Source organism: Stegodyphus dumicola, chromosome 3 (assembly GCF_044657685.1).
Source record: "Stegodyphus dumicola isolate Sdum_Otavi_A_Nest chromosome 3, ASM4465768v1".
NCBI lineage: Eukaryota > Metazoa > Arthropoda > Arachnida > Araneae > Eresidae > Stegodyphus > Stegodyphus dumicola.
In genome coordinates, this window is record NC_140770.1 from 130692197 (window position 1) to 130709610 (window position 17414).

The window sequence follows — 17414 nt, forward strand, 5'->3', positions numbered from 1 at the left end:
AATTAGTTTTTCTTTCTAGTGCTTTAATTATCTTTTCTTAAAGTAGCAAATTTAATTAAATTATAGTATTAGAATCATTGAAAAAGTTTGTAACTGCAAAATATTTAATTTAATATATACGATTCCAGGTGGATTTATGAAAGAACATTTTGTGTAAATGTATTTGCTTTTTCTGGAACTTCCCCTCTACAATCAGTTCAAACTCTATTTAATGTATTAACATCTTATCAAATGTCATCTGCCCATTTGAACTGGAAGTTATATTTTTCTTGTAGTGCAGCTTAACACTGGATTATCAAGGCAAGTTACCCATGATCCAAAACATTCGTCATTGTCTGTATTATCTTTGATTTTTCAGAACAAATCTTTGTAAATGTTTTACTTTCTATAAATGTTCTAAACCATTATTTTTTGAAACCGTTGGATAAAACTGAATGATTATTATAATTTTGATGAGATGTTGTGTCTAGAAGACTGGCGGTGAAATGGAGCGATCTAAGAGGTCTTTTTGCCAATAGTGCCGTAAAGAATTATGTAGGAGTCTTGACTAGTGATAACATAACCTTAATTTTCTACTCTTCACATCATAGAGATGGAGCTCAGCGTCACGTATACGTAACTTAAAAACAGAACGATTTATTTGAATTTTTAAATGCCAGTAGATGGTGCTAAATGGTAAAGTTTTCAAATCAGTTAAGTCATGTGGCTTTTGACCTTCACGTTTGAACATAAGTTTCTGTTCCGTGCTTATGGTGTCGATATATTTATAGGTATAAACAAAGTGGGAATCACTGCTCTTTAAGTTTATATGGATCCAATGTGTTCGTTTATTTCAGGTTATTTTTTTGTTTTGTTTGTTTGTTTGTTTGTTTGTTTGTCATCATCTTCATTTTTATTCTTTGCATTTTTAGTTATTAGAATGTGGGGGAATAATTTGCATAATTTTTATTTAGAGAAGAAAAATGATTGTGTATACTATAATTTAGAGAGAGAGAAAGAGAGAAGAAAGATGATTGTGATTGATATATATGCACATATACTAGAGTTTTGTATTAAATTCTGTCTACTAACACATTTTGTTCTATATTGTTCTGATTTTCATAACCTTTGTAATAGGGTGTCACTTCCTTCTGCTATTTTTAAGCTAAGAATAAGCAATTCATCTCATGTTTGTGAAATTAAAAATCTTGGAATTAAATGCACGGTTCTGTAACATCATTTTTACTGACTGTGCTTCTTTCTTAAAACGTTACTTAGAATGGTTTAAGTTTAGCTGTAACAAAGCTGGTTCATCACAGAAAGGTGATGCTCCAGTGACTATTGTGCTGAATGATTCTTCTGAACTATCAGAAATGGGCTTTGACAAAATTAAAGGTGTTGTCAACAGATTACTTACATTTCTTGAGCAATTCCAGAAAAAGAAGACTGCAGCAGAAAAACTCAAGCTTGCACTGTGCTTAGTTGAACTTCTAGACGGCATGGATGTTTAATTTCACATCTCCTTATGTAAGATGACTGATCTAGTTAAATCTAACATTGATAGTTGGCACCACATTACAGTGGCTTTTCACGATATCTCGGTTTGCTCCGCCTTGCCTGATTTGCGGCCCCTCCTTCTCTATCTTTCTCCGTTTCTCATCAGAGATTTTCCCACGTCCAGAATTTTATACGTCGTGCCTTCGGGCTTTTTTTTCCCCAAGAACCGGCAAAGTTACTTCCTGCAATAATTCGGTATATTAAAGAGTCCAAGACTGCCATATTGTAGTTTCCCGAATCTCATATTTTCAGCCTTTCAGCAAAAGTATTGGAATAGAAATGACATCACTATTGGGTGGAGTTAAAAAGATGATATAAATAACGCATGTGATTGGCTATTTCATTTGAATGTTAAACTGGAACCAGCTTTTATTGTTATTATAATACTTTATAAAATGTGTTATGCATGGTAAATTGTTACATCTTGTCTGAATATACATAAATGCACATGAGGCTGGCTTAACTATTAAGCAATATATGCACGTGCTTAGGGAATTAAGAAAAAGGGTCACCACAAAAATGCCTCTAGGTATTCAGGAGAACGGGCACCACAATTTTCCCATTACCATGCACTTAAACAAAAACCAAGAAAGAGTAATAATGAAAAAGAAAAAATAATATTTATGAAAAATGAAATGAAAATTTGTAAATTTTTAACAGATATTAAGAAAAGTTGCATTTTATAAAAAAACATTAATATAACATATTATATTGAAAATTATACACCGTGACTTTCAAAACAGTGTACATAATATTATATGCAAATAATTAGGAAAAGAGAAATTGTGTACAGCTTGCAGCTTTGCAAGCTAGATGCGGTGGCAACGGCAAATGGAAAAGAGATTCTATGTATATTTTTACAGAGTATTAAAATATGCACCATCCAATTCCGGTAAATAATACTAAAAATGCATTGGGGCAAACCCCAAACGATCCAAATCATTTAGTAGGCGTGATTAGAAAATAAGAGTAGCATATCAGCAACGCTTTCATTATATGAAGAGTGAAAAATGTAGTTTTTGCAGAAATGTATTCAGTTCTGAATAAAACAAAACCTTAAAGAATATTGCACTTCTGCATTAAACATTATGCACCAGTTTAGTGCTAAAACATTAACCTAATGTTTCAACTTATGATCTTTTTTCTTCTTATTATTATTTACATTTAACAACATCGATTAGTGAATTTTTGCTTACCTTTCTTGATGAATATCCACAGGAACGCGTCGAATTCCTTTTCATTTTTATCGCACAGAAGCTTTATTTACAGCTATGTACAACAATTGTCTGCTTACATTAAAATATTCATCATGTTTTTTTTTTTTTTTTTTTTTTTTTTTTTTTTTTTTTTTATTGTTGCCACTACATCTATCTTAAAAATCCGCAATGCAGTAAGAAAAATATAACAAGCTAAAAGTAAAAAACGCTGCGCCCTCTCTACATAAACTGTAACATCCTCCCCCTCGATGAACTCTTGGTTCATCAAAGGATTGGATTCTGAAGTTATCTTAAACACTAAATGTTTTTAATGTTCTACAAGTTTAAATGTTCATAGATGCAGTGTTCTCAATTTAAGTTCTTTGTATTCAGTTCAAAGAGTTCAAGTTCTAATGGGTACAATAACTGCACAGGACGACGAAGATGAGTTCCATTAGCTAAACGGATAGTGCAAGCCCTTATTTTCCCATCTCGTCCTGGATGACACTCTTGTACAACTCCCATCTTCCATAATAATCTTGGTAATTTTTTTTCATGTACTAGAACTACAGAGCCTTTCAAAAGATCTGTTACGGCATTACCCCTCTGAATTTGTTTTACGTTTCTAATTTCAAGTAAGTATTCTCTTTTCCATCTTTTCCAAAACTCTTCTAATAACCTTAGCCGGTATTTATATCACTTTGTTAAATTTTCTTTAGTTGAATCAGGTTTAAGAATTTTGCCAGATGGTAAGGATGTCAGTCTTCATCCAACTAGAAAATGAGCTGGCATCAGCGGTTCTGGTTCTCCAACTTCACTATAAACATACGTCAGTGGACGGGAATTCAATATCGCCTCAATTTCAATTAAAACTGTTTCCAGCTCTTCAAATTTAAGAGAAGCCTTCATGAGCATTTTCTTCAAACGTGGTTTGATAGATCTAACAAGCCTTTCCCAAAAAACCGCCTTCTCCACATTGAATTTCCTCTCTACCTTTATTACCAAAATAATTTTGAACTTCTGTGTCCTTGATGGTATTCCATAGTTTTTGTAAATCCTTGTCTGCTCTTTTGAAGGTTTGTCTGAATATATTATTCGACATACTCCTCTTCTTGAAATAAATCTTCTAAAGGACAGAAGAAAATTGTTTGCTGTTTGGCTAGACACTAGTTCCAGATGCACTGCTCTGGTTACAGCGCATGTATACAGAGCAATATAAGCTTTCCCAGTTTCATCCTTTGTACTCATAGGACCAGCAAAATCAAGTCCTACAACTTCGAAGGGATTTGCCTCTGTTATTCTTTCGATTGGTAAAGGAGCGATATCCTGACTTAGTGGCTTAGCTTTAAATCTGTAGCAAATCACACACTTGTTAATATTACTCTTTACACCTTTACACGCTGTCAACCTTTAAATATCCAAAAATGTTCCCTAACTAAAGTTTCAGCTACACCAGCGTGTGCTTGCGTTTCATGACAATCTTTAATGATATGATCTGTGAAATGAGACTTGTCAGGTAGTATTGCTGGGTATGTTTTATTATAGCTTAACCCAGCATTTTGAAGCCTTTTTCCTACTCTGAGTATTCCATTTGAGTCTACAAATGGATTTAATGTAAATATTTTCGAACTATGTATGCTTTGTTTCATCTTTAATTTCCTTATTTCTTCTCTAAGATTTTCTTCCTGAGTTTTCTTGATCCAGAAATTCTCTGCTTCATTCATCTCTTCAGCCTTAACAGGTCCAATTCTTCTTAGTTTTGGGTTTTTCACATTATTGATAAATCTGAAAACATAAGATGTTATTCTATATACTTTTTTTATGTCACTAAAGTTCTCGATAGGAATGATATTTTCAACAATACAGTTTGCTGTTAAAATTTCTTGCTTCTTTCCTTTTCGTTTCTCAGAATTTGTTATTTTATCATCTTCATTAAAATTTCTCGAAGATCTGGGCCAAACGTTGTTATCTTTGACAAGCCAAGATGAGCCATACCACCACAGTTCATTTTTTGAAAGGGTTTCTACCTTCTGCCCTCTCGTCAATAAGTCCGAAGGATTCTCATTTCTGGGACAATAATTCCACCAATCTGGTTCAGTTTTCTCGTGGATTTCTAGACACCTATTTCGTACAAATTGTTTCCATTTTGTTGGATCGGCCTTGACCCAGTGTAATACAATTTCTGAATCTGTCCACATATAAATCTTCATTTCTATGCTTTTCAACGAATGTCGGATGTATGTGATGAGTCGAGCTGCTATGACTGCTCCTAAAAGCTCCAATCGAGGTAACATAACAGTTTTTATGGGAGCAACTCTTGCTTTGGACATAACAAATGATGTTTTTGTTAACTCATTTTTATTGTATCTCAAATATACAATGGCACCATATTCCTTTTGGCTACTATCTGTAAAACAGTGCAATTGAATGTTCGACAGATTACCTTTTGACAGATTGTTTAAATAATGTCTTGGAATTTCAACATTTTTTAATTTAGGAATTTCATTATGCCAGGTTTTAAATCGGTTTTGCAATTCTTGATCAAGTGGTGCATCCCATTGATATCCTCTTTGCCAACATTCTTGCATCATCATTTTAGCTGCAACAACAAAGGGAGATATGAAACCGATAGGATCGTATAGTTCGCTCGCAACTTGAAGAATCTTCCGTTTTGTTATTTCCTCAGCTGGATCCTTGAGTAATTCATCTTTGATTCGAAATTTCAGTTTATCTGCTTCATGATTCCAAATATATCCTAACAAAGTGCTATTCATTCCATCTCCATTAAACTTCGTATTTTCAGTTGCATTCCACATCGCATGTAATTGGGCGTTATTGCTCCTCCACTTTCTCATACTGAAACTAGCAAGCATCATAATCCTTTTCACATCTTCATAAATTTCTACAGCTTCTTCTTCATCATCTGTACCATGAATCAAATCATCTACGTAAAAGTTTTCTTCAAGAAGCTGACAAATCTTCGAATATTGTGCTTTCAACTTTCTTGCGTGATGCTTTATAGTTGCTGCTAGTAAAAAGGGGCTACAGGTTGCTCCGAATATTACACACGTCATTCTTAAAATTGTCGGTTGCTCCTTTTCGTTTGAGTCCAAAGAAATTTTACTGCATTTCTGTCCTCAGGCTTCAACAAAATTTGTAGAAAAGCAGCTTCGATATCTGCAGCAAATACTATTTTGTGTTGACGAAATTTAATTAGCAAATCTAATAATTCATGGTTTAAATTTGGTCCTGAATGTAAGCAATCATTTAAAGATAAACTGTCATGAGTATGCGAGGAAGCATCAAATATGACCCTTAATTTTGTAGAATCGTGATCTTCTCTAATTACACAATGGTGTGGCAAATAATAGATGTTTTCTTCAGAATTCTTCGGAGCTATTCCTTTATTTAGATAATCTTCAATTACCTTTGAATACTTGTTATAAATTTCAGGATTTTTTTTAAACCTTCTAAGTAAACTGTTCCATCTGTTTAAGGCGATGTTATAATTACTACCCATTTTGTTCATATTGTCCTTCCAAGGTAATGAAACTTCATAACGATTGGTTTTATATTCAATAGTTTCTTCAAATCTACTCATAACTTCAGTGTCATTTTCATTTATTGAATAGTCATGTATTCTAATTGCATCTAAATCCCATAGCCTTTTTAGAGCTGCACTAATTTCCAAAATATGTGCATGTGAAGTATTCTCAACAACATTCATTAACGTAATTCCGGAACGAAATGTAGAAACATTACTTAATGCTTTAGTTCCACTTATAGTGTAACCAAATAAGGTTTCAGAGGCAACAAGACCCTTTGATAATCTCTTAACCTTCCCAGTGGATTAATTTCTGGAGTTTCAAGAGCTTCAATTATTATTTTCCCAGGTCCACATACATCTTTAAGAATAACCTTAACCTTTTAACTGTAGGCTCAGTAGAGCCGAAGGTGTAAATATGAAGTCCTTCTTCCCCCACAACACTTAATTTTAATTGTTTTGATACTTCTGTCAGGATGAAAGATTTATGAGAGGCAGAATCGAAAATGAGTCTTACATTTTCTTCTATTCTGACCTAAAGCTATTGCATTTGCAGTTTGTAAATAAACCCTATTTTTGTTATCTCTTTCCGAAATTGACGCCACCACTGTGTCTGTTTTAAGCTCACCTTTATTTTCCCGTTTATTTTCAAATTTATTATCATGTAAAATAGTATTATGCCTTAATGAACATAAATCACAGCATATATCCGAGCTGCAACTGGCAAACGTATGAGACTTACGAAAACATAAATAGCATCTGTTAGCCACTTTTAATTTTTTTCTTTTTTCCTCAATCAGAAATTCCAAAATGTTAGTCACTGTTGTTTCTGTGTCAGGGGTTAAAGATCGATTTAACTCTAAAACTAATTAGCTAGGAAGTATCCTCATTAACAGTGGGCATAATAAATAGCTGTAAGAATTCGAAGTAACGTTAAGGGAATCAAGGCTTCTAATTTCAATTTCTAAGCTATCATATAAGTTACGTAATGTTTTAATATCATCCTTTTTTTTTTTTTTTTTTTTTTTTTTTTTACTGGCTTTAAATTCAGCAGACAATTCATATGTGCGTTTATTAAAATGTCCTTTCTACCAAACCTTTCTTTCAGAATATTTATTGCCTTAGCATAATTTTCGGCAACTAATGGTAATCCCCTTATTGACATTAAAGCTGTGTCCGTTAGTAAAGATGTGAGGTAATTAAATTTGTCTACATCCTTTAAAGCAAGGTTATTATGTATAGCAGATTCATATTGAGCCCAAAAACTTTGAAATTCACATATTTCGCGTTTAAATTTATTTATGGTTAGTTTTATAAGTTTAGCACCATTTGTATTTGTGTTCTCTACCATATCTATAGTAGCAGAATTAGATAGCATCTCGTTTAATTTAACACATTTTCTATTTCTAAATATTTTACTGATCTTCGATTTACACAAGGTAATTTTATTTTTATATTCCAAGCTATCCTGTATTTCAGTTTCATACTCTTTTTCATCTGTTAGGATAGATTCGATTTCAGTGTTCAATATTAGTATACTGTTTTCATTTTCATTTAAGATGGATAAATCATCTTCTAATAAATGAAATTTAATATTATCTGATTCTATTTCCTTTTCCAGTTTAGCTATCAGTCTTGTTACTGATGCTCTTATCATTCCTCGCTTCTTTTTTAGTGCTTTTAACTTATCCATCTTAATAATCAATATTCAATCACTAATTGAACGATAATAAATACTTAAATCACAATATATCTAAAGATCACTGTTATCTCGGAATTTCGGCACCATGTTGCAACTTATGATCTTTTTTCTTATTCTTATTATTTACATTTAACAACATCGATTAGTGAATTTTTGCTTACCTTTCTTGATGAATATCCACAGGAATGCTTGGAATTCCTTTTCATTTTTATCACACAGAAGCTTTATTTACAATCTCGCTTATGTACAACAATTGTCTGCTTACATTAGAACATTCATCGTGGTTTTTTTTTTTTTTTTTTTTTTTTTTTTTTTGTTGCCACTACATTTATCTCAAAAATCCGCAATGCGGTAAGAAAAATATAACAAGCTAAAAGTAAAAAACGCTGCGCCCTCTCGTGGCCAGCTACATAAACTGTAACACCTAAGTAAGTATTTTAAGTGAGAGGCGTGGTCAATAAAATGTCACAGAATTTTTATCTCAAGAATGGTGGTATAAACTGCCTATTATAGAGACCACAAATAATATAAAGCTTTTGCTTGTCTTAAAAAATTCTCTTATTTTTAATTGTTTTTAATTAAATAAAATATATTTGCTAAACTAACCCTTAATATCAATGTTTCTATAAAAAGTATAATTCAAGAATAACAATAATTTTTTTTTTTTTTTTTTTGAGTAAAATAGTAAAATAACGGGAAGGTATTATAAATTTGATAGCATTAAGAAAGAGCGAGATTGGAAAAATAATATTAAATAAACAAGAAAAATTATCAATGATGTGAAAGTACTTAGTTCAAAGGAACCCAGTTGATTAAATGAAGAAGCTTTACAGATAATTTTTGAAGATCCTATATTAAAATATAATTGACCATCGTACTAAGCTAAAAAAATTCTTTTTTCCTTTTGAAAATTAATTCATAGTCCCTGACGAGAATTTTCAGTTTGGCCAATATACACGAAATAGCACAATGCATATCAAACAATGCTAAATTATACAAGAATTAAAAGCACATATGAGATCTTTAAGAATCGAAAAATGAATTTTATCTGATACTGATACGTGAAAAAAAGAACTTAAATATTGAACTTATGGAGAAGTCAAGAAATTTTGTAATTGATAGTAAATTTAAGTAATTGGGTACGTGTCAGTTAAACGTCACTGTTGGCTTAGTGTCCTGTTGACTAAATGTCTCAACAGTTAATTGTCCCATAGCTAAATGTCCTGACGGCAAATTCTGTGTGTCGACTAAGTGTCCATGTCGGTTAAATGACCTGTCAGCTAAGTGTCACGGACCCGAAACAGAACATTATAAAGTGCATTTTACCGTCAATAAGCTGAAAATTAAAAGTATTAATAAATGTCGTTCAGTTTTCACCCTTGTAAAGTGGTGATTTCTCACATGAAGTAATCCTGAAACTGTTAAATGAATCTTGTGACGAAGATTCATCAGAAAATATGCATTTATAAAGATATTTATATGTTTTTATGAAGCTCAGAAACACCATTATGTTAAATGTAAAATCAATTATATGTAAATCATTTGGTGTCTCTTCATTGTCATATGAAAAATAAAACATATTTCATCTTAGCACATTGCATTCTTTAATCATACATGTATCGAATAGAAAAGAACAACCAAAACCATAAGTATTTATGATTTCATTAAGTTTAGCACTGACATTTATGCATTGTAGACTAAATGGCTAAAAAATATGCCATGAAGTCAGTATCATAATGCTCTCGAATAAATGCTTTAGTAGTTTTTTTAATAAAATTTGGTAGAAACAGTGCTAAGAGGGAAATTATATTTCAAGAAAGCACTTGGACAAAAACTGCACCTAAATTTCAAATTACTGTAAGGACTGTTAAGTTGCAACGTGTAAAGACCACAAAACTACAGCTATGTGATAAATGGAATACAATCTGTGAGTGGGTTGCTTATACCATATTCATTCATATATTTTTTTGCCTAAGTTTTGAAAACTTTTTAAATATTCACATATTTGTTCTCTTTCCTCAAGGCATTCAGAAAGGCAAATCCCCCTAAATTTAAAAAAAGAGTTAAATACTACAGACAAAATTTTTAAATGGAAGATGTCAAATTAAAAACTCTGTGTTGGTATCATAGATAAGAGCACATGAGAAAGGGTGGTTGTAGTCTTCTTAATGAGGAAGTGACTTGAAATTCTGTGCATCCAACAACCAGTTGTTCTTCTGGATAAGAATTTACTATTAGTGCTGGACAGCTTCTGTGAGCATCTCATGGAAAATGTTTAAAAAAAAAAGAAAGAAAGAACAAACCCATCCTATCATCATTCCAGGAGGACTTGCATTACTTCTACAACCACATAAGATTTTTGAACATAACTGCTCAAAGACTGCTACTGTAATTAATGTTTATTTTGAACTTCTTTTTTACATTTTTTTTTTAAATGAGCTGTGTGCTTTGTTATGAGTTTTTTGCAGTTTTAGTTAAAATATTCACCACTATTATAGAATCTTATATGATGAATGAAATTTAAGACATGTTCTAAATGTAATATAACTTTATGCATCATATTTCTGTATAAACAAATCTTTGATTTTTCTCTCCTCAGATTATTCCAACTGATTATGTGATTCATTTACACTGCTTTACGGATACTTGGACGTGGGCCCAGAAGTGGCTTGAAACATTTCCTAACCTCTGCATTGGAATTACGAATGTTGTAACATTCCCATCTGCGGAATCAGTTCATGAAGTTGCGAGGAATATTCCACTAGATCGTTTGCTGTTAGAAACGGATGCTCCATATTTTCTTCCAAGAATAGTAAGAATTTAAATATTTTTATAAAAATAGTTTTTTGGTGTATAATCAGAAGAGAAACATGCTAATGTATAATTTAGAAATTGGGCAAAAAAACAACCTTAAGATTGCCATAGATTCTGAATAAAACTCTATTGAATTCATAGGGCATACTACTTCAAAGGAAAACTCAATCATCATTTTTTAAGCATACACAAGAGATAAAACAAAAACATTGCAAATGAGGATATCTTTGTTCTATCTTTCCGTCCCAAAGTGATTAAGTGGCTTTCCAGTACTTGCCCGTGGTGGTAGAGTTTATCAACAGGTCAAATTCCATTGTTGGGGAAGTGGCAAAATAGAGGCAAACAAGAACCCCTTTCTAAGAATTCCAGTTATAAAACAAGAGAGAAAGGCATGTAAAAATTATGATTTGTGTCAAGGCCAATTTTTTAAGAAGTATTCTATAAAGACATTTGTTGTTAGGCAAACAGCCTCAATTTCTTTGCTGTAATGAAATACCTAGTCTAATGTAATTGTTTAAATGAAAATATGGTGATAGTGGTTTTTGTTTTTTTCCTCCCAAATTCATTTAAATCAATTGCTTCTTTTTGAAATGTAGACTGAGTTTTCAAATGATATTTCAGATTTTATAAGCTTATTTTCACATGACAGATCATGTATGCAATAACTATATATTACAACTGCAATCTGTACTGGGTACTCCCAGCCTTTCTCTTGCATCAACATTTTTTTTAAAGAAGTTTTCTTCATCGACCCTCCCCCTTACATTTTTCTTTGTAATATACAGCATAAAACATAATCATAATACAGATACTTGCACATAAGTAATTTAATTAACAATTAGACCAAGAATTTGGAAAAAAGTTTTGAAAAAAAATATGTTAGATTGTTTAATTTTTTTGTATTATTATTATTATTATTATTTTATTTTTTACAAACAGACAAGTTTTTAAAAACAAAATAACATTCTAATTCTAAAAAGTTAGATTTCAATGAACGTGATGGCTGCACTTGATTTATTGATTCAGTATTTTTAATACATAACATAAGATTTTTTTTTTTAATTCTTAAATCACTTCGTAAAAAAAAATCTTCAGCTTGGATCTTGTATTCTGCTGTAAGGTATTGATTTGATAAAAGTCTGGTTCTACTATATAAGAAAAAAATAAAAGGCAATAATCTTATTTAGTAACAACTTTTATTTAGGGATATTTCTCTTGGATCACTTTTAAAATTACAAAACGTAACATACATATATGTTTTGAATAAGACTTTAGCTTGAACGTCCTCCTTCATTACAAGTCAACTCATTGAGGTTTATTTTTTTTATATTGCACTTTTTTGCATAAAAAAGTATTATTGATTTTTAAAATAGATATAAAATAATTTTTAATGTATTCTTCCCTCAGATTTATTTTATTTGATTTTTCCTTACTATGTGATATAGCTTTACATCAGTAAACAATTGACTATATATTTTACAATATCATCTGTGCATGTGTGTATATGTAATCAATGGAATCTTCATTATGCTGATCAATTAATTGCCCTTGCATTTGGCTCTACAATTTCATTGACCTCCAGACCATCAATACCAATCCCTTTGGAAACCCCTCACTCTACAAAATTAAATTTAAAATGTTCATTAAATGATAATTATTCCTTAATATATATTAATTTACTTATATTTTATAGACAATATTTAATGTAAAAAATTTGCGCGTTTTGTCATGTACAACGCATCTGTATAATTTTAGGACTAAATTTTCTGCATTCCCCATAAAGCTGTCGCATGAAATGTTTATAAACACAACTTATTCCCAAAAAAATATCATCTGTTTACAATGATATTTTATTATTAGATGCATTATAATTTCAAGCAGTGTAGATGTATGCATTGTAATTTCATGCAATCAATACCTGAGACAAGTATTCAATAGCTGAACAGCAAGAAACATTAAATTTTCTTTCCACAGTGCATCTGTTGTCAAGTAGCTCACTGCAGTTAAAATGCGAAGATGTGTAACTATTCTTAATTCCTCTCTTCCTCATGTGTGATGACTAATTTCAGATTTCTGCAGAATATTTTCTGTTTTAAAAAGTTTACTGTCAAAGGGCACCATTTCAATAGACAACTGGGAGCATTCCAGGAGCAGATACCTATGAAATAAACAGAAGTTTTGTTAACATGCTGAGAGATTTTTGGAGTGTAGAGAATATATGTAAAAGGCTATAATTATCGTTGCTTTCTTCAGTCATCCAATTTGTACTGACATGATCGATCCATAGACATTTTCTTAATAACTGTGCCAGAGGAACAAGAAGTGACAACAATAACAGTTTATGCAGTAAAATAAATGGCTTTAAATAGCCTAAGGGAGGCGGGACAGAAATAAGGCAAATTTTTTCTAACAGATGAGGAATACTGCAGATCACCAAAATCACTCACAGGGTGAAATCTGTAGCAGTAATCACAAAGTGAGATATTCTTTTAGCAAAACAGTCACAGAATGAATTATCAGAGCATTCAACTATCTCATTACTACTGATAATAAAGTAGATTTTTCATTTGTTGGGCTTCAGAAACTTCTAAAATGTTGCTAGATTAGTGAGATATCGCAAAGTGTGGTAAGAGGCTTTTCTGCCTTATTCTCTGATTCTGCTTAAGCTATCTTTACAATTTAAATGTGATATGTGAAATAATCACATACAAATGCATTAAGTAGCCAAGTTATTCAAGTAAATAAAAATAATTAAAACAAATGCATAATGAAATCATGTAAGTTGCTTTTTTCTTCTACTATTAGAATGTTTCTTTAAATGAAATTATAATAGTAATAAAATTTGCATTTAATTAAATATGTTTTAAAATATCTATTCAGATTGCTAGGGGACGACGCTGGTCTCATCCAGGTATGGCCATACATGTTGCTGTTCAAATTGCTGCTCTGAAAAGTATTCCCCTAGAAAGAGTTCTTCGAGTTACTTCAATGAATACAAAAAGACTGTATCATTTATAATGATGTATCCTATTTTTTTAAATTATGCAGTTATTGACCGGAAAGATTTATTTATTATATGTCTAAATTAGATTATAATAATTTTTTTTTTTTTTTTTTTTTTTTAACATCTGAAAATTTATTTGTTTGAAATACTTCATCATTCTAATTTTGGAAAATTTCAGTTAAAATTGCTATCTTTCGTATTGAATTTACATAGTTGAAATATTTATTTATTTACAATGTTTTATTTTCATTTGTTTGTCTTCCCCCCCCCACACACACACACACAAACACAAGGTTTTTTGGCTGACTGTCCATTTGCTATGATAATAGTTTTGAGGAAACATCCCTATGTGAAACAGCTTTTTATGGCAAATAATTGGTCCATTTTCTTTCATCAATACAGGATCTCCACAAATGATGTATAAAATTCTATCCTCCTGCATGGTGAAAAATACGATTTCCTCCCTTCTTTTAGGAAAGAAACAGGAAACTGTTTAAATATGACGATACTGTTCGACTGTGGATTTTAGATAAATATGTTAAAGAGGTATGTCAGGTATTTGTAAGGAGCTCGAGGAAGTTGTTCTGCTTTAGCTGAAAATGCCAGTCAGTGTTCTTCACAACATGTACGTCTGTAAGCACATAAACTGCAAATAAGACTCTGATATATTGGCAGTGAGTGCAGTTGACATGCATTAAATCAAGTACTGCTTTTCTTCCTGTGATCTGTTTTAATCTGTTTTAATGATGAAACAACATTCCATGTAAGTGGGAAGGGGTAGAATTTGGGAAGAGGAATCGGAGAATATCCATATGATAAGAGGAATAATATATCCCTGAGCATATTGTATAATGTAGTATAGTGATGGACAGCACTCAAACTGTTTTCTACAAATCAAACTGCTATCTGGACATGTTACTATAGTTTTTGTTATATCACAAATTAAAGATATTTCTGACATTATTTTTCAACAAGACATTACCTGCATATTGAGCTCTAGTAGTTTGATGATGTTCAGATAAATATCCAAGCCAGTGGACTTTATAAAGAAATAATAGATAGCACAGAAACTAATAATTCCTTATAACTTTTTTCATGTAGAGTTATATCAAGAATATGGTCTACAACAGAATTTCTTAAACTGTGGATGCGTGTTACGGGTCCTGCATCAGGGAGTCGCAAAAAATTTAGCAATTTTGATATTTATTTAACTAATTATAATAATTTTATAATTGCAATATATTTTTGCATAATGTATCTGAAAATGGATAAAGATAAGACAATACAGACAAAGAAAAAATGAAAACATTTCGACGCATTTTTTAAAGTCAATGACCTAAAACTGCAATATTACAAGTGAAGAAACTGATAGTTTCACTCATGTATGTGTCGGATTTGTGCAATGCTTATGGGGTCCCACAAAATTTTCATAAATATTAGGGAGTCGCCACACGAAAAAGTTTAAGAAAACCTGGTCTACATGATATCATCATGTCTACTATATACTACAAGCTTGAATTACTGCAGCCCTTGAGTAAATGGAAATATCATTTGTACAACCTGTTTGCGACCCAGTGTTTCTATATCGTGTAATTCACAAATTTGCCATTTTTGATGAACCTGTGCGATTAAAATTTATGTGTATGGAATTTTGCAAAAGTTTTGCTACTTGCTCTTTTCCTTGTGCTAGGTTTTCACAACTTTAAGCTTTATTAATATGTCATAAAACACTTATACGTAAAATAATGTATTAACTGAAATTAATTCACTGAGAAGCATTAACAGTTAAAATACATAAAAAAGTAATGAACTGGAAAAAGAAACTGCCGGCTCAAAAAAAAAAATAGCACAAAAGTGCTAGCAATCCAAACTTGAGGAAGCACTTGACAGTGGTTATGAACAAATTAATTTTAAAATTAAAATCTAAATTAACCGAGAATTAATGAAAAGTAAAAAATGAAAGTTTAAACTATGGGTAATTAGCACTGTAGTTTTAAAATTTCCATCAAAATTAAGATACATACCAATAATCGAATTTCAGTCTGTAACTTACAAAACCAATGGAGACTGAATTTGTGATGAACCAGAAGTCATATGAACATGCATAACTATGATTTCAACTAAATCATATAATATCTGGTGCCATGTTCTACTTTTTATGACTTTTTTATCCTTCTTCTGCTACTTTAATTGAAAATTTTCTGGGAACACTAGTGGGGCCAATGGTGCACATACAGAAACACTTTGCCGTCCAAAATTTAAACAGCAATCTTTGCATTAAGCTGTTTAATACAATGTATAATTTCATTTTATATGCAACCTCAAACTGTATACATCATTTGGACTCTACAGAATTTTACATTTGGAACAAAGTTCATCATTTTGTAAACATGGAAATAAATTTCATCCCTATGTTTCATCCCTATTTCCATGTTACAACCCACAGACTAAAAGAATCAACATGTTTAAGTAGTATTTTTACAAATGATTACGAATTTTGACTTTTGCAAATTATAGAAACCTGTGAAAAGATGCCATAAAAGTTTAATATGTTAGAGGCTATACTTTCAAAATAGTATTAAAAGAATCAATTGTACTAGTGTCATTGTGGGATTTTCTTTTGGCAATATAACTGAGAAATATGACTATGATATTAAATAAAGTAACTAGACAACATAAAAAATGAATTTTAATTTAATTTTAAAGGATTTTATAAATGTGGATAATGATACGTCATGAGATTTGGTTCGTAGAAGATGTCAGAGAATAAAAATTCAGTTGAAAAGAAAGCAAAAGTGAGAATTGCTCCCACTTATGAAGAGGCAGTAAATAATTTGTAGATGCTTCACCATTGTATAGAAAATCGAGAAATTTTTCAATTGTTATCATTTAGTACTCATTGAAAAGATGTAATAACGGCTATTTTTTTTTAAATTTTATGTTATGTCATTAGTAAGCTATTTTATATACAATTGTAATTCTGACTAAAAAAAAGGATATTCCCATTTAAGAAGTTTTTATTTGTGTTCCTTGAAAAACTTAGTGGATTCTGCTGCATATTTATAATTTACAATAAAAAATGCATATTTACTGTGCTATGCATTCACGTTTTGTTAAATACTAGCCACTACGTGGCCAGCCCTTGTCTGGTTTATAAATATACCAGAGAAATGCCTAAGGAAAATGTACTGGAAAAACATTAAATTTAAAAACTGCTCAAAATTTTACTCTCCGGAATAACTTTATAAAAAAAATTCAATAAAAATGTATTACATGTAAAAAAATTGCAATGAAATACGCAACATCCCTAAATGCAAATATTAATTATCCTAATAAATAAATTAACCAACTTCCTGTTGCCTTCTCTTGACTAATGTCCAGTACCCAAGAGGAATATTAAATTTAAAAACTACAGAATTATTGCCCTCATATTTCTGTGTGGCAACAGCGATATAACAGCCATTGTTGCTGATGTAATGAGAGGGAATTATGGATTTGATGCAATTTCATCAAAAAACATAAAATTAAAAAATATTATTCGAGTTTTTAAAAAAATGCTTCGATGTGCACTGGCTATTGTCTAGATCAGGGTTGCCACGCTACCTGAAGAACCGGGAA

At 31.1% G+C, this 17414-nt stretch overlaps 1 protein-coding gene across 3 annotated transcripts in view; it reads left to right on the forward strand.

Annotated features, from left to right (window-relative positions):
- Positions 1-16894, forward strand: part of LOC118184552 (uncharacterized) — a 90959-nt gene extending 74065 nt beyond the window's left edge. For all 3 annotated transcript variants that reach the window (XM_085813319.1, XM_085813320.1, XM_085813321.1), the window contains exons 10-11: positions 10578-10790; positions 13673-16894. In XM_085813319.1, the coding sequence (XP_085669445.1) occupies positions 10578-10790; positions 13673-13810 (351 nt within the window). In that variant the 3' untranslated portion in view covers positions 13811-16894. The remainder of the gene's footprint in view (positions 1-10577; positions 10791-13672) is intronic.
- The last annotated feature ends 520 nt before the right edge of the window (positions 16895-17414 follow it).